Source organism: Belonocnema kinseyi, chromosome 5, assembly GCF_010883055.1.
Source record: "Belonocnema kinseyi isolate 2016_QV_RU_SX_M_011 chromosome 5, B_treatae_v1, whole genome shotgun sequence".
NCBI classification, from domain to species: domain Eukaryota; kingdom Metazoa; phylum Arthropoda; class Insecta; order Hymenoptera; family Cynipidae; genus Belonocnema; species Belonocnema kinseyi.
Window position 1 is genome coordinate 103,521,158 of NC_046661.1, and position 18,812 is coordinate 103,539,969.

General features: G+C 28.3%; 1 protein-coding gene across 3 annotated transcripts in view; it reads right to left on the bottom strand.

The window, feature by feature from the left end:
- The window catches only part of LOC117172661 (L-threonine ammonia-lyase), a 65,100-nt gene that overhangs the window by 30,775 nt on the left and 15,513 nt on the right, over nt 1-18,812 (bottom strand). Inside the window, exons 2-4 of one of the 3 annotated variants that reach the window (XM_033360786.1) lie at nt 7,979-8,194; nt 5,241-5,363; nt 2,936-3,294 (exon numbers count right to left, since the gene is read on the bottom strand). In XM_033360786.1, coding sequence (XP_033216677.1) covers nt 2,936-3,294; nt 5,241-5,363; nt 7,979-8,029 — 533 coding nt within the window. In that variant the 5' untranslated portion in view covers nt 8,030-8,194. Of the gene's footprint in view, nt 1-2,935; nt 3,295-5,240; nt 5,364-7,573; nt 7,645-7,978; nt 8,195-18,812 lie in introns of those variants that run through there. The other 2 variants (XM_033360785.1, XM_033360787.1) reach the window with 2 other exon arrangements.

The following is an 18,812-nucleotide window of genomic DNA, read 5'->3' on the forward strand; positions in this document are numbered from 1 at the left end:
AAGGAAATTGGATTGTAGGGGTTTAAGCTCAACGATACGCACGTAACCGGGTTTGGGGGTAGAGGAAATCGGGTTATGGGAGTCTCAGGTTATGGGCTCGAAGGTTACCGGGCTTGGGGGTGAAATTTTTCATATTTGAAACCGCCATATCTCGGCTATGAAAAATCTTATCAAAAAGTTAGGCATCGCATTTTGAAGGTAAAGAGTAGTTCTTTACGATGCCATTGTCAGTTTGTGAAAAAAAATTTTTCGCGATGTTACGAGGCCTCGAACACATCAAAATAACGGGTTTTTGACCCTTTTAGGTTAGAATATCTCGAAAACTGAGGGTGATGGAATTTTTCTGAGGTCAGATTCGGATTCAGCGCAGCAAAAACCTTCGGGTATAGTAGGTCTGGTCTCTGGTTCTGAAAATTGTTGGCCTGTGTAATTGAATGGAGGAGTAAGTGTATGAGTGAGTGAGTGTATGAGTCGATTGGAAAATGGGTAAGTGTGCGGATGCATGAATGGGTAGATGAGGGAATAAGTGAATAGTTGGATAAACGGAGAAGGGGATGGATGGATGGATGCAAGAGTGAGTGAGTGGATGAGTGATTAAGAGTATTTTGTGTGGATTAGCGGATGGGTAAAGAATGAATGAGTTTATTTTATTTGAAGAGTTAAATGTGTCGAGGAGTTGATAAATTGATGAGTAAATAAGTAGATGAATCAAGGCTTGGATGAGTGAATGCGGAGATAAGTAGATGGGTGAATGATTGCTTGAGCAGATAGATGGACGAGTAAATGAGTTTATTTATCATGGATAACCGGAAATTCATGGACAACCGGATAAGTTGATAAGTGGATAAGTGGGTGGATGATTGGATAGTTGGAATAAGTGGACCAGTGAATGAGTGTATTTTGTTTGGATGGATGGGTAAATGGATGAGTAAGTGGATGCATGAATAAGTGCATGGGTCGATGGGCAAATGGGTAGGTATGCGGATGGATGGACGGGTGGATAAGGGGATAATTGGATAGTTGGATAGATGTATACATGAATGTATGGACGAGTGAGCAAGTGGATGAGTGATTAAGTGTATTTTGGGCGAATAAGCGAATGAGTAAGGAGTAAATGAGTTTATTTTGTGTAAATGGTTCGATTTGTAGAGGCGTTAGTGAATTGATAAGTAGATAAGTGGATAAATCGATAAATGGATGAGTGAATGAGAATGTGGGTAAATGAGCGGATGGGTGAATGTGTGGTTAAGTCAGTAATTGTATTGATTAATTAGTGAATGGGTTAATGGATATTTGGTTTAATTAGGGTATTTTGTGTGAATGAGTGGGGGAGTGGATTGCTGAATAAGTATTCAAGTGAATGAGTGTATTTTGTGTAAATTTGTGGAGGAGCGGATTGCTGAATTAGTGGTTCGGTAGATATGCAAATGAGTGTATTTGGGTTGGATAATCAGATAAGTGGATAATTGGATGAGTGCATGGGTAGATGGGTGGAGGAGTAAATGAGTAAATAAGTGCATTAGTGAGTGGATGAATGGGTAGATATTGGTTGGGCCAATGTGTTTTTGATTCAATAAATTGATAAGTAGATAGGTGAATAAGTGAATGAGTGAATGAATGGATGGGTAGATGATTGAGTGGATAGTAGGAATATGCGGATAAGTGAATAAGTGGACAGGTGAATGAGTGTTTGAGTAAATGGGTTATTCAGTAAATAAGCGTATTTTGGTGAATGAATGTTGTAGTAGTTGGAAGGACAAGTAAATAAGTGTATTTAGGGTAAATGAGGAGAAAACCGGATAAGTTGAAAAGTGGATAAGTAGATGGGTGGTTGGATAGTTGGAATGGGTGGGCCAGTGAATAAGTGTATTTTGGTTGGATGAATGAGTAAATAGATGAGTGAGTGGATAGGCGAATGAGTGAATTAGTCGATGGACAAATAAGTAGGTGTGCGGATGGATGGATCTGTTGATGAGGGGATAAGTGGATACTTGGCAAGGTGGATGTGTAAATGGGTGGACGAGTGAGTAAGTGGATGAGTAGTTAAGTGTGTTTTTGGTGGATTAGCGGATGGGTAAAAAAGTGAATGAGTGAATAAGTGTTTAGGCCATTCTGTTTCCTAGTGAATGAGCGTATTTTGGCGGATGCGTGGACAAGTGAATTGATAAATGAGCATCTAAGTAGATAAACTGATGAGGAAATGACTATGTTTAGGATAGATGAGTAGACAATTTGATAAGTAGATGAGTGTATAAGTGGATAATCGAAAAAGTAGGTGGGTGGGTAGATAGGTGGAATGGGTGGAACAGTGAATAAGAGGATTTTGGTTGAATGAATGGGTGAATGAGTGAATGGGCGATTAGGCGAATAAGTGGCTAAGTGAATAAGTGGATGAGTCGATGGGCAAATGGATGAATGAATAGAATATATGTTTGAGTGGATGTGTAGATGTGTAAATAGGTGTGTTAGCAGATCGATAGATTGATGGATGAGTGGTTGTGTGGATGAGTGTATAGTAGATGGATAGGTGGATGAGTGGGTGGGTGATGGGTTGTTAACTGAAATAAATTAAAAGAGTGAATGAGTGTATACGGTGTAAACAAGTAGATGTGTGGATAGGGAATGACTGATGCCGAATGTCTAATGATACACGATTAATGAATAGTCGCTGCAAATTTATTACTGGCTGATAAGTGACTCTTGATAACTTGTGCCAGATAAGTTATTATTAAGTAATAACTAGCCGATGACAAATATATGACGACTGTTATGTGATGACTTATAAGTAATGATTGATGATATTCTTCGCTGAAAATTCTAGAATTTAGTTTTTATAAAGCTGCGAAACAAATAAAATTGAAAAGCGTTAATTTCTGATGAAAATAGGAATATGTAGCTCTCTTATTTTATATTTTATTTTTATCTTTATTCTCACCCGTTGATATAAATTAGTCCGTTTTCCTTTGAGTTTTTAAGAGCCACTCTTTTGGCTTCACTCATATCAAGACCCTCAACTATTACAGTTGCTCCATATTGCCGACAGGCAGTAATTTTCATTATAGGTGCCACGACAGGCATGACTACAGTTACTGGAATTCCTAATAGGGATCCATGGTAGCACAAGCCCAATGCATGATTTCCCGAAGATGCAGAAATTACTCCATTTTCTATTTGTTCCTGGGAAAGTTTCAACAGGGCATTTCGAGCTCCACGTTCTTTAAAACTTCCTGTGGTTTGCAAAAATTCCTTTTTTAAATAAAGATCCATACCAGTCAGGGCCGAAAGCTTCGATTGCTGTACAAAGATTTTTTGTGAAAGAATCTATGTGTTTTTATTACTAAATTAACGAAATTTTATTTAAATTAAGAGGGATCTTACACATTGGGTCAATTTATCAAAATTAAAGAAATTTAAATGATATTAAAATCTAATTCAAAATTCTTTTCAACGTCTAATAATCAAGTTAATGTGCTGAATTTCTCAAACTAAAATCAAAAGAAGAAAAGCGAATAAGTTTTTTTTCTTTACAAAAATAAAAAAGAGGACAGATGACAGGAGCAGCAACGAATTTACTAAAAGGGAGAGAGCATCGTGGTTACGTTGCTATTCCTGGCTGCTCAAAATTGTCTTGCCTTGATAAGGGTATTGTATGGATGCCGAAACGTTGGTGATTATTTTTTACAAATGTCTTTTTCATTGTAATTTGATAATAATAAAAATAAAAAAGTCGAACGAAATGAAAAAGACGAGGAAGGGAATTTGGTAGTTTAGCTTCTCATTTTTCTTCCCTCTTTTTTATTTTTATCCAAAAAAAGTATTTCTTTCGGTTATTTTTTATGAAAATTTTTATCTTTTTTGAAGTTGCTATAGGAATTTTTTATGGTGGTTTTCTAAATTTGGTCGTTGGATTATTGGTCTTACATTCAGGAATTCTGTACATCAATTCACTAAAATGGAGATCAAAATTTCATTCATTTAGCCGATTGTTCGTAGCTACTGAGGGAAGAGAGAGGAATGGTTAGGAGATTATGCAAACTAACTCCTAGAAATAAAAAAAAATTATTTAAAATTAAGACATGATAAAATAGTGCAAAAAGTAAAAGAAACTTTTATTGGCGGGAAAAATTCACGGTTATTTCCCGGTTTTTTTCCCGGTTCGAAAAAATTGGTCTCTTTTATTACAGTTAAAAAGTACAAGCTGTTAAAAATGAAGAGTTTTTTAATTGAATGGCCGAATGGTCAAACAAAAATAAATTAATTTTTAACGAGATAATTAAATTTGCAACAAAGAATTTAATGATTAACCAAGAAATATGAATATTTAACGAAAGCGGATTACTTTCCTACCATTAAAACTAAATTTTTATTTCTAAAAATCGAATTTTCTATAAAAAATAACGAATTCTCAACAAAAACTGTTGAAATTTTTAACTAAGTATTTACATTTTTTACCAAGTATTTAAATTTTCAACTATTTATATCTGCAGATTCGAATTCAAACATTAGCATTTGCATTTAAATAAAATAAATTTTCAAACTAATATTTTTATTTATTTAAAAAATTTCAATTAAATAGTTAAATTTTTAGCAAAATAATTGAGTTTTTAGCAATTTAATTCGATTTTGAACAATTAATATTCACAGATTGAAATTCGATAACAAATAGTTATAATATAAAATAGCAATAAAGTCTAATTTTCAAATAGAAAGCTAGATTTTGTTTTGAAAAAAACATCTAATTTTCATCCAAATTTCTGAATCTTTGAGTTAAAAAGTCGATTTTTTAGAGGAAACTACCATTTCGAAAAAAAGGTTCATTCACAACTAAAAAAGATGACTTTTTTTACAATAAAAGGTGAATTTTCAATTTAATAGAATTTATAACATAAATAAAAGAACTTTAGCTTGAGAATTGTTTGGTTTTTAAACATTTCCCTGGCCTTAAGGCGAATCTGCATACATAATCTTTAGTTATTATGGATCATCTTTGTACAATAAATAATTTATTTTTATTTGAACTCTCTAATTCATTTTAATGGTGAGACTTTTCTCTGAAGTAATTTGTAGATTTCTGACAATTTATTATTGTTTAAACCATAAACGCACTTAGGGGTCTAGTGAACAAAGTCTCAAATCGATTTTAACATTCTAAAAAATTCTTTTCAATGTACTTAAAACACTATTTCATTATTTTTGTTTGTAAAACTTAAATTATAAAATATAATAAATAAATTTCATACCACGCATGGTGTGTTTATCACTCCAGTTTTCACTTTGAAGGCAGCAGAAGTTATGTCCTCGAAAGTTATTGTCAGGGGATGATCTTCCATACAAAATGGATCAATCAACTCATCACATTCTTGCTTAAAAATATTATTAAAAATTATGAGCGAATTATGTTGCATTTTTTATTTAACAAAAATTTACTTGGACTGATTTCATGTATTGTACATAAAAAATGAATTTTCTATGAATAAAAAGAAACAAATGGTAAAATAAAAATAATAGATTTTCAGATTTGAAAACTCAATCTAAAAATAATCCCTTCATAGGAAAAATTATTTTAAAAACCTCATGCGAATTTAAAAGCTTTGCGCTTTTTAACTACTGGTGCGCATTCCGGCGAAGAGTAAAATTGAAAAAAAATTGATATAAAATCATAAAAATTTGCAGAAGACTTAAAATTTATAATAATTTCGGGATGTATTAGTTGTTTTCAATGGCATTTTATTCAAAAATAATCAAGATTCCCAATTTTCAACAATTTTAGGTAGTGTTAGATTTTTACACTGGAAGTGCTTTTTTAAAATTTAATTATGAGATTTTTAATATAAAATTTTTGTTAACAATTTAATATTGTCGGGTTTTTAGCGTTTTTTACCAGAAATTTAAATTTTTAAACAAAAATTATTAGATTTTAAAGGTTCATCATTCTTAACCAACTTGAGACTGTGTTAGCGTTTGACCCAAAAAATTTTTTTTTAAAACAAAAATCATTATACTTTTAAAAAAATGTAGAATCTTTTAACATTTTTCTTATTATGCTATTTTTTGTTGAAAAATGGTTTAAAAAAAAAACATTTGAAAGAAGAATAATAACTTTTTTACTGTTTTAGGCTATGTTAGCATTTTAGAGCGAAAATTGTTATTTAAAAAAAAACTTTTAAATTTCGGGATTAAAAAGTTTTCAATTATTTAATTTTTCTTGTTTCTAACGTTCTTTACCAAAAATTTACATGTTCAAACTAAAAACATTACATTTAAAAGGTTCGTATTTTTTAAATAATTTTTGTTTACGCTGACGTTTTGCATACAAAATTGGTATTTAAAAAAAAACATGATCGTATTAACTATTTGTGAACAGTTTTGGTTGTATTAACGCTTATGGCAGGAAATTGGTTGTTTTAATTAATTTTCTATAATATGATGTGAGGATTTTTCGTCAAAAATGATTGGTGATTTATATAAATAATGATTGAATGTCAATGAATATTTATAATTTTTCAACAACTTTAGGTTTTGTTGATGTTTTGAACCTGAAAGATTGGTGTTTATAAACGAAAATGATTACATTTAAATGTATTGATCTTCGTTTAAAATAATAAAATTTACAAACTTGAACAATTTTGCATTGTGTCAGTGTTTTTGACAAAATTTGTAATTTTTATTCAAAAATCATTATGTTTCAAGGGAAAACCATAATTTATCAGAATTTTAGGTTATGTTTTATTCAGAATTTTTTAAGAATTTTGGTTTATGTTAGTGATTTTTGTCGAAAATACGTATTTTTAGTTTTAATAAATTAGATTTTAAAATATATTAAAAGTTTTTTAGCAATTTCAAATAACATCGGTGTTTTTCAATATAAATAGTTATTTTTAGTGTTAAAAAGAATTAGATTGCAATGAAGATAAAGTTTTTTCCTATTATCATTGGTTTAGACAACGCTTTTTATCCGGAATATCGATATTAAGTAACAAAAAGATGGACAAATTATGAAACAGTTTAAGGTTATGTTCACGTTTCCACTGGCCATGGGTTTAATTTAAACAAATATCCTTGAATCAGATTATCATTTTTTCCTAATATTATAAACAGTTTTTGTGATAATCGGTAATTTAATATAAAACAAACCTTTTTTTAACAGAAGATTTGAAATTTTAATAATTTTTTGTTGTATTATATCAGCATGTTTCTTCTAAAATGGTTAGTTCTAATAAAAAATCATTGTTTGAAAAAAACATATTATTGATTAATTTTGATGTTAATAAATTAATTTTAATCAATTATCAAAAAAAAATCTCACACATGTTTGTTTTCTAGTTATTTAAAAAATGTTATAAAAATAAATGACAATAATAAATAATAATGATAATAATGGTTAGTAGAATTTTAAATTCTTTTCCACGTATTTAATCAGTCTTCTTAAAATTGCATCTTTTCTCACTTAAGGATAATAGGGCATGTAATTGTTATATGATCTTGAGTAAAATTTTATTCCTCTTCTGTTTGTTTTAATTCTTTAAATATTTAAATAAGCAAAATAAAATTTTTTGCAATCAAAAACATTCACCAGCGAAGACATCTTTATAAATTCACAATTTTCCGGAATTTTATTTAAGTCTCTCATATTTCTTAGGCACGAGCACTCTTTGAACTGAACGTCTAATAATATTCTCAAATCATAATATTGAAAAACCTCTCGATTTTTTGCTTTCACCTTTGAACTCAGTGAATTCTTTCATTTTCCATCCATTTTTCTTTACATTTAAAAATATCTAATCTTAACTTTTCAAGTAACAAAAAAATCCTGCGAATGTATGGTTAATTGATTTGTTTGTAATGTGTATGTTTATTAAGCTTTTCATTGCATCTTTAAATCCAAAAATTTGTTAATGTCTCAAAATTTCTTGAAAAAATAATTAAATAGGAAATTCACAAATTTAACAAAAATAAAGGATCTTAAAAATTGACTCACCAGTGGTGTTTTTTCAAAAATTTGTGGATCCGACGCGCACTCTGATTCCATTATTTTCGTTAAAATGGTTCTTTGATATCTGTGGTATCTAAATCTGACAAATTTATTGAACAGAGACAACTGTTGAATTTACACTCATTTAGTGATAAGTTGTCCTTTATAGAAGATAGAAACGATTAGTGAGACTTTTCTTGGACTGTGAATATGATATCAACACTACGAAGTATACCAATTAACAACAACAAAAATATAGAATAGAAATAATTGCATGAATAGTGCATAAAAAGGACAATATATTATATATTACAATATTACAATATTTACAATATTATATATTACAATATATTATATATTATATATTTCATTTTTTACATAATAGTTGAATTTTCAACAACAGACAAAATTAGTTTTCTACAAAAAATGTTAAATTTTGAAAAAAGGACGATTTCTTCAAAAGACAGATCAATTTTCTATACAACGAGACACATTTTTAACAAAATAATTGAATTTTAAAAACTAATATAACTTTTTGACAAAACCGTTGAATTTTCAACATACAACGAACATTTTTTTATTAACAAAGATCAATTTTTAAACAATTGGTTAAATTTTTTTAAACGAAAAAAGATCAATCACCAACAAAAAATTTAATAGCGGATATGCCAAACAAACTAAATTTTAATTTTAAGCAAAAAACAATTGAGTTTTATAATTCAAGACGTATTTTCAATAAAATGGTTTAACCACCGACCTAAATAGAATTATTTCGAACAAAACAGTTGCACTTTTAACCAAAATTAGAAAATTTCGACCAACAGCGATATACTTGGATTTAGGAAAAACAACTAAAAATAAAGTTTTAACAAATTAGTTTAACTTTCAACCATGTTATTAAATGTATAATCAAAAAGATTACTTTTCCACGAATAGTTCAATCATCAACCAATAAAATGGATGCTTAAAAAAATAGTTGAACTTTCAACCAAGTAGCTGAATCTTCAGCCAAAAAATATGAATTCACAATTAAAATTATAACGGTTGAAGTTTTAACCAAAAACAATCAGTTTTTCAAAAGAATAGTTAATTTACGGTTAAAAAATTTATTTTCAACCAAAAAAAAAACGAGTTTTCATCTAATATACATAAATCTTCTGTAGAATATTTAAATTTTCTGCTAATAAAATAAATATTTAATAAATAGTTTAACTTTCAACAAAGTAGAAAAATTTTCAATAGAAAAAAAGAATTGATAATGAAAATCATAAAACTTAATTTTTTAACGAAAAATTACTATTTTCAGAAAAAGACAATTAGTTACATTTTCAGGTAAAAACGTTAATTTTCAGATAAAAAAAATCTCATTTTCCATACTCCTCAGAATTTAATTTCGCATTATCCTGCCTCATTTTTAATTCTAACTCACCCCTTATAATTTCCCTAATTTTCTCCCTTTTACTCTTTTTATTAATTTTCTCATTGCCCCATGTTATTTAAAGAAGTTTTATTATTATCATCATTCTTAATTGCTTTCTTCTCATTTTACTTTTTGTCATTAATTACTTCTACAATATCCTGATTTTCGTATTCATTTCCCTAATTTACTATCTTATTATAATTTTGCGCGTCAATGGATGTATACATTTTTTTAATTTTTATCATTTTCTATTTTGTATATAAATAAACAAAGAGCGAAAATGAGACATTTTTTATTATTATTTTATATTTTTAAACAATTAAGTTAATTATTCCCATTTTCGATGAAAATTAACGTTAAAGTATCTAAAGAATAATAATAATTAACATGATATCGAATCTAATTGTTATAAACAAATTATATTAACAAACAATTATCAGTTGAAATTGCTTGATTTTATCGACAGGGTCATATTTGACCATGAAATTTTAATGTTTGGTATAATTTCTTTATTTTATAAACAAATTATATAAATAAATCCATAGTTTAGGCACTTATTGGTCGAAAGTAATATTTTTCTTCCTTAGTAACATTAAATTATATAAATAGTAATGATGAGTTATAAACATTGTTCATTCGATAATATTTGCTTATTTTATAAAAAAATTTTATAAACAAAAGCATACTTTGGTCATTTAAAGAGAGAAAGTAATCGTTTTTCTTTCTGAACGGATTTAAATTAAATAAGTGATATTGTTTAGTGGTGAGGACTTCTCGCTCGATATTATTTGTTTATTTTATCATTAATTTTTATAAATAAGTGCATAGTTTACCACTTATAGACCTAACGTAAACTTTTTCCTTCATTTCCGCCTTAAAATTATATTAGTAATGATGTTCAGGGATCAGGATTTGTTATTTGATATTGTTTGTTTATATTATAAAAAATTATAGTTTAGCCATTTGTAGACAGAAAGTGATATTTTTTTATTATTGGTCTCAAATAATATCACTGGACATTTTTTTGCGGTGTTCTAGAATCTAGAAGAACTAGCTTTCAAGTTCTCTATAAATGTCCAAACTATGCATTTATTTATAAAATAAACAAATAATATCGAACTAGAAGTCTTCAACACTAAACATCATTACTTATAGTATTTTTAGACGTTTAAAAAGAAAAACGATTACTTTCTGTCTATAAATGGACAAACTATGCATTTTTTCATAATATTTGTTAAAATTTTTTTAATAAATAAATAATATCGAATAACAATTAATCATAACTAAATATCACCATTTATATAATATCAAGTCGTTAAGAAGGAAAAACAATTACTTTTTGACCATAAATTACGAAACTATGCATTTGTTCATAAAATTTGTTTGTAAAACAAACAAATATTATCAAATTATAAGTTGGTGTCAAAGCAATCACCACTAATATGATTTCAAGGCGATTAGAAAGAAAAATGATTACTGTCTGTCTATAAATAGTGAAACTATGCATGTGGTTATAAAATTTTTTTAATGAAATAAACAAATATTATCGATTAACAATTCTTCGTCAGTAAAAATCACGACTCATGTAATTTAGAGACAAGTACAGAGAAAAACGATTACTTTCTCTCTATAAATTACCAAACTATGCATTTGTTTATCAAAATTGTTGATAAAATTAACAAATAATATCGAATGACCCATCTTGATCGCTAAATATTACCACTAATATAATTTAAAGGTACTAAGAAATCAAACGATTAAAGTTAGCCAATAAATGTCTACACTATCCATTTGTTTATATAATTTGTTTATAAAATAAAAAAGTTATACCAAACATCAAAGTTTCATAATCAGATATGATCGATTCAATAAAATCAAGCAATTTCAACTCACAAATATACTTTGCAAGTAAAATTTCCATGATTTAAATTTTTTTTTCAATACAATTTGTTTATATCAATTAGATTCGACTTCCTGTTAATTATTTATATTCTTCAGACACTTCGATATTGAATTAATTAATTGAGTTATATGTATAAAGATAAAAAAATAATAATTGAAAAAAGTCTTACTTTCGCTCTGTGCTTATTTCTTTAAAACATAGATAGGAATACAAATTAAAAAATCTAATCCATAGACGCTCTAATGCAACTATTGTTGGTCACTTCTGAGAAAATTTAAGAATCGATTAAGAATTGTAGGCTGTACAGCCTCCTATCACCGAGAGTTGAAAATGGCCCATGTGTTGAAAACGGCCTTGCGGCGGCGCTAGTAGTAACTTTGTTCTAGTTGTTTTGACTATTATGTGTCTTTTGTCATGTAGAGCCGTTAAATACTCTTTAAAATGTATGAAGAAAATAGTTTATTTATATAATTATTGTGAAAATGACACAGTGGATTTTTCTAATAGTGTTTTTCTTTTTTTTTTTATCGAATCATTTCCATTAATTATCGCTCCGGTATGAAAATACCCGAAGACCCCAAATAAAAGAGTTAGAAGCTTTTTAATAATTATAAAAGATCTGAGGAGGAATGGTTTCAGTTTTATTTTAAAAGAATAATTGAATTTTTTAAAGATTTTAAAATGTGGGTTAAAAGTATATAGAAGACTTTGAGACCTTTTTTTTAATTTTTCAAGTTTTTCCATTTTTTTAGGTAATCTGAATTTCGTCAGGATGTGAAAAAAGTTCTTGAAATTCTTGGAAGATTTAAAAATTTTTAAAGTGTTTTGAAGGATTTTCAAGCAATTTTTTGCAATTTTGTCATATTACATAATTTCTGAAAAAATCTGATTAAGTTTGAGAGATAATCAAAAGTTTTGAAACGATTCAAAAATAAATAAAACTTGTAAAGTTTTTTTCTAAATTTTGTAAAGTTTCACGAAAATGAAAGATATTTTTTCAGGTTCCTAGGAAAAATTAAAATAACTTTTTATTTGATAATAGATTTTATGCTTTCACGATGATTCATTTTGATAAAAAGAGATATTTCGGGTTTCACTCGTGTAAAAAACTACGAATTGTTTGCCGACGTTTCACGAACATTGCAGTTCACATCTTCAGGGCTGACCTGAAACTGAGGAATCAAGTCATGATGTTCTTAGGTATACTTTCTACGATGCCTGTGATTGGTCAGAGTGCCCCGCCATGGGGACTGGTCGAACTTGATTGGCCAATCAAGTCAAGTTTCGAAAAATTAATTTAAAGAAATTATTTAAAAGGATTTTAGAAAATTTCAAAAATGGTCAAAGAAGAAGCTGACAGATTTTAGGGCAATTTTCAAAATCTTGCAGAATAAATAAAAAGTGCAGAAAAAATTTGAATAATTTTTAGAAATTAGAAGGCTTAGAAGGTCTGACAAAATTAAAAAATAAGAAGAATTTTCCTTATATTCGTGTGGAAGTTCTAGATAATTTTTTATTTTGAACGAGGAAGTATATGAGAAAATTCAAAAAGGTTTTTAAACATAACAAACAATTTTAGAAAATTTCCAAAAATAGTTTAGAAGATTGTGAAGCGAAATGTTTCAATTTAGTAAGATTACAGAATAAAAACAAACAAAAATCGAGTAAATTCAAGAAATATTTAGTAGAACTGAAAATAATTTTGAATGTTTTCAAGAGAATAAACAAATTTACTTCAAATTGCTGGGAAAATTTAAAAGAGAGTAAGATAATTTTTTTTAATTTGGAAACATACAAATGTTAAAATATTTTAGCTTCGTTACAAAGTCTAATTGATTAAAAAATATCACATTTAAGAGTTGGTTATTTCATTGTAATAGAAAAAATATTTCAGGATTTATCATATTCTTTGTTTGTCATATATAGATATAATAATTATATTTATTATATAGTAGCATTATATTGTAAAGCGGCAATATAAAAAAAAATTATATCTTCATTACTATATTTTAAAGTGTTTGAATATCCGGGACTAATACAAAATAACGAAATAAAGAATAACTAAATCATAAATTAGCGACAACAAAACATGGCCGAATTATAAATTACACGAATTTTTAAATTCTCACAAATATTTCCATTTCTGTAAACTAAGTTTGACGAAATTTAAAATTTCCGAAAATAGTTAATAAATTATTAATTAATGATTCATTAAATTGTTTACCTTATTTATAATTCTATTAATTACTTATAAATTAATAATTAATTAACTATGTTGCAAAATTCTAAATTTACGGAATTCAAAATTTTGTCAGGAACTTAATAATTCGTTTATTTTAAAAGTCGGTTTTGAAGTCGGTGAATTTTAGTTTTGGATATTTTGAAATTTGGGATTTTATTTTTTGTTAATTAAAAATCTTGTCTTTATTTGAAAATTTGAAAATTTTATAATTCGACAATAATATATATTTCTGGAATTTTTTTCTTTCATTTGTGTATTCGTTATTTATTTTTTTATTATTGTTTATAATTTCTGAATATCTAAATAATTTTTAAAAATTTGAATTATGTTAATTTTGTTGCTTTTTCCTATATTAAACAAAATAATACGTAAGTAAATAAGTCTCATTTTCTACTTGACTCTACACTATAAAGAAAAAATGAGTTTAAAGTGTTTTTTTATATTTATTTTGTAATTTTTATGCAATTTTCCTATGGTACTGTATGGTTTTGTAGAACAAAGTTACTACTAGCGCCGCCGCATGGCCGTTTTCAACTCTCGTGCCACATTTTTTGCATTAGGCAATACAGTGGAAGCACCCCCCTGACACTGTAGTTGATTTTAAATAGTAAATTATCGATTCAGAATTGCCTTATTTCCGAATGTTTATGTTTTTATTTTCCCTCTTTGCTTCCTCATAACTTTCCCCTTCACTGCTCATGCTTATCCATCCTCATTTTTTCTTCTTGTTTACTCTATACACTTTTACCCTTACTTTCTTTATTTCCTTATTGTCTCCTATTTACAAAAGTTTCTTTTTCTCATTATCCTTCCAATTTTTTTTCGAATTTTCACTTTATGCTTTTCATAATTATTTTCATGACACTTTCTTCAATTATTTGCCAATATTTTTAGAATTAAAAAAAAATTTATAATTATTTAAGTAATTCGTAATTGTTGTTATTTGTTAATTGGGTAAACGCATTTCTAGTTTTGATTCTGCAAAAAGTTGAGTTTTTCATTGCGGAGTACATTCCGAAAATAGTCATTAAAATAACTTTTTTTTTTAATTTCCTCAAGAAAAATAAGCCCATTCATTAGAAAAAGTAAAATTGTGCAGTTTTATATAATTATAAAAAAAAAATTATTAACGATTTGTTATCAATTTGAGAATCATCATTGCGAAGAGATATTGAGAAGACAGCCTTAATTGATATTGCTAAGAAAATTCAGCCTATTTATTTAAAAAAATCAAACTGCAATTTGGCATAATTTGATTAAAAGTAGATAATTCCATTAAGGAAACTGATCCTATTGATTCATTAAAGTGAAACTGCAATTTTTTATAAAATTTTTCAATTATCAATAATTGTTATCAATTTGCAAATAATTATTTCTAAGGGTCATTGACGAAACATGTTTAGTTGATTTCATAAAGAAATTTGAGGATATTTGGCCATTGAGCAATAGAGCAATTTGTTTATGATTTTTTTAATGCTTAACATTCTGGTCAATTTTGAAAGTATTATTGTAAAAAGTCTTCGGAACGATATTGGTCGTTAATTTGGCAAATAAAAATAAATTATTAATGTTTATAACTATCTTATCTTTCTTGTCGACTTCTTAATTAGTGAATTAGTAATTAATGCGAGTTGATAAACATAATTGTTTAAACAACATGTTTGAAACTGAGAGGTACTGAACAACTACTTCAAGGAAAAATGACGATTAATAATGATCCATGCAGAAAATTTGAAGAATATTTATATTATCTGTCTTAATTCAGAAAAATATATTTACACAAAAGGAAGATTGTTTTAAAATAATTATCTTCATTGTTCGTTTATTATTTGTTCATAACTAAGACGAAGAAAATTTAGAAACTTAAGAAAAAAAACCGCAACTGCCTTGAATTAATGCACGAGAAGGCATTTATAACTTTATTTAAACAGTTATGTTTCTTAAATTGATTTAATTTTTACCTCACATTAAGTGAAAAGTGTACACAAAGTTGAATGTTTCAGAAAAACCGCATATTTCCAACAGTATCTAAATAGAAATTATTTATAATAATTATAAATTGTTAAAACAATTATTTCTCACAAATTTGACTGATTACACAGGCCGACAAAGTGTCACAAAAGTCAAAAGCCAGAAAACAGACCAAACATTTCCGAAGGATTTTGATGCGCTCAATCCGGAACCGAACTCAAAATTGCTCCTGCACGTCAGGTTTTCAAGATATCCTAACCTAAAAGTACAAAAAACGCTTTTTTTATAGGGTTGTTAGCAATGAAACGTTTCATTGTAACATTGAAACTTTCACTTGAAACATTGAAACTTTCACTTGAAACTTTAAAATGTTTCATACTCAAAGTTTCATCGTTTCATGAAACATTGGGGGGAAAAGAGAGAACTTCCAAATGCGCATGCGCGGAAGTCAGATCAGGTTAGGGATTCGTTGCTCGTATCTTATGCCACTTCGCCGCAAGTTTAAACTTGTTTTGAAGTTTTATGCAGTATTTCTACAGTGGAATTGTAATATTAGTGAAAATTTTTTTATTGTTTCTCTGATTACTTCAAAATGCCACGAGAAAGGCACTGTGTGCATAAGCACTTTTCTACATGACTCGTTGAAAATAAAAATAACAAATCTGTTGTAAAAGCTATATGCAATTACTGCAGTTGGGAAAATTTATCAAATACAAACCAATTAATTAAACATATAAAAGACTGTTTGAAATGCTCGCCAGAAATCAAAGAAAAAGTGGCCGGAGAAAAACTTGAGAAAGACGACACAACTGAGACCACTGACTGTGAAGATTTTAATGCGTCAAATAAAGGAATAAAGTTGATCAACAGTTCTATGGATGATTTTATTTTGAAGGATAAAGCTGTCTCAGAGACTTTGCAAGTAAGTTTCCATCATGTTTTGCAAAAATTCAAGAAATTTAGAATTAGTTACGATCATTTTTTAAAGTATATAAATATGTAATGCTAGAATTCGTTTTGAAATATAAAATATCTGCACATTCTCATGGCGCGTTTCGTTTGATAAATAAATAAAAACTATTAATGTTTGTGTTCATAAATAAATAGTGATATATATTCAGTATTTGAAATTATGCACTAATAAAATAATATAATAAACTCGATATACACGGCCGGTCAAAAGTTTCCGACCATCTCTTTTTTTATGAATGATTCAGTTCTATTAATTTTATTTACGTCAGAGCTAAAAAAAATTCTCTTTAAAGTGTTGAATGCTCTCAAAATTCTGTATAAAATGAGTCCAGAATAAAGCCAATTTGTCTATTTTTTAAGTAGGTATTGCAAAAGTAGTGAAAATTTCAATTTTTTCTTAAATTTTCAATAATTTTCGAAATATTAAACGTTTTTCAATGTGCTTGGGCTCATTTTAAAGCTATTTTTCCACAGTATCGCAACATCTTATGAAAATAGAACAACTTTATGTTCTTGCACTGTGATAGAAAATTTTGAGATTTACGCTCATAACCTGCTGCGATACTGTGGAAAAATAGCTTAAAAATAGACTTGAGAGCATTAAAAAATATTGATTATTACGAAAGTTATTGAAAATTAAATAAACTATAGCAATTTACACTATTTTTGCCACATCTATTTCAAAAATAGACATATTGGCTTCATCCTTAGCTCATTTTATACAGAAATTTGACAGGATTCAACCCTTCAAAAAGAAATTTTTTTAGCTCTGACGTAAATAAAATTAATAGAACTGAATCATTCATAAAAAAAGAGGTGGTCCAGAAAGTTTTGACCGGCCTTGCATTCTTATCATATAATTTAAAAAATATAATGTTTTTATTTGTTAAAAATTAAAAATGTATATTGACTTTTTAGCGTAAGTTGGCAATCTTGTTTGCAAGGGCTATATATAGCTCGAGTACTCCTCTGTCAGTCGTGGAGAATGATCACTGGTTATCTTTTTTTTAAACTGAATCCAAGTTTCCGGCTTGCATCACGATATGATTTATCCAGTCATCTACTAAATGAGGAATTCACACGAGTAGAGAAAAAAGTTGACGAGCAAATAGAATTAGCACCATGTTTGGCTCTTCAGATGGATGGTTGGTCCGATATTCATAGACGGGGAATTATCATTGTCATTCTAAATACACCAAAACCATTTTTTTATGAAACGATTTCTACTGGAGCAGAAAGGCATACTGGATTAAACGTTGCAAATATAATATTAGAGATTATAGAAGAAGTCGGAGCTCAACGAATTGTCGGCATTGTTACGGATAATGCTTCTAATATGAAGCTAGCCTGGAAGCTTGTGCAAGAAAAATATCCTCATATTACAGCATATGGTTGTCTATTACATGGAATCCACTTATTTTTTAAGGATATATGTTTAGAAGTACATACCATCGTCGAGATTAAAGACTACTGTTCAACAGCCACTAAGGAAGTGAAATCCAGCCAGATTCTCCTGTCAATTTTCACAGAAGGACAATCTGTGATAAAAGCTGCCGCTAAATAATCAGGTAACATACGTTCAAAATATTAATTTTAAAGAATTAATCATTTTGTTTAATCCTACTAAAATATATGCATGTTATCTATAGGGACTGTTATTGAGCAACCCGCTTTGCAAAAGCAAGGAAAAACGAGGTTTGACACGATCTTTTTGTGTATGCAAAGTATTCTTATCAATAAAATTGCCCTTCGAGAGATGTGCATAGATCCTCGAGCTGAAAAACTTTTGAGCAGAGATTTAACAACGATCTTACTTAATACGAACTTTTGGAACGTTCTCGAGGAATGTGTAACTTTTCTGAAGCCATTCATCTCGTGGCATCACTGCATTCTCAGAAATCAGGGAGCACATCCAAAAAGTGGTGCCAAGTTCACTATTCTTATCAGAACATAATAATAAGATAAATCAGATTCTTGGGTATCGATATGACTTTTGCATAAAACCTGTTCATTATGCAGCCAACTTTTTAGATCCTTCAAAGCGCGGAAAAGATTTGATTGACAGCGAGGTTCTGGAAGCTCAAGAATACATAATCACCCTAACAAGATACTACGCGGATATTGAGAAAATTTCAATTCAAGATGTGCTCACAGAACTTAATATGTTCAGACTGCAAGAAGGAGTGTGGAAGAAAGCTTCCTTAAACTTATCAACCACATAGATGTACGTGGGTGAATCAAATATTAACCGGAATTCTTTTTTAATATTTATTTATTTATAAAACAATACAAAAATACTATTGATTATTTTTCTACATAGTCTCCTTCACGC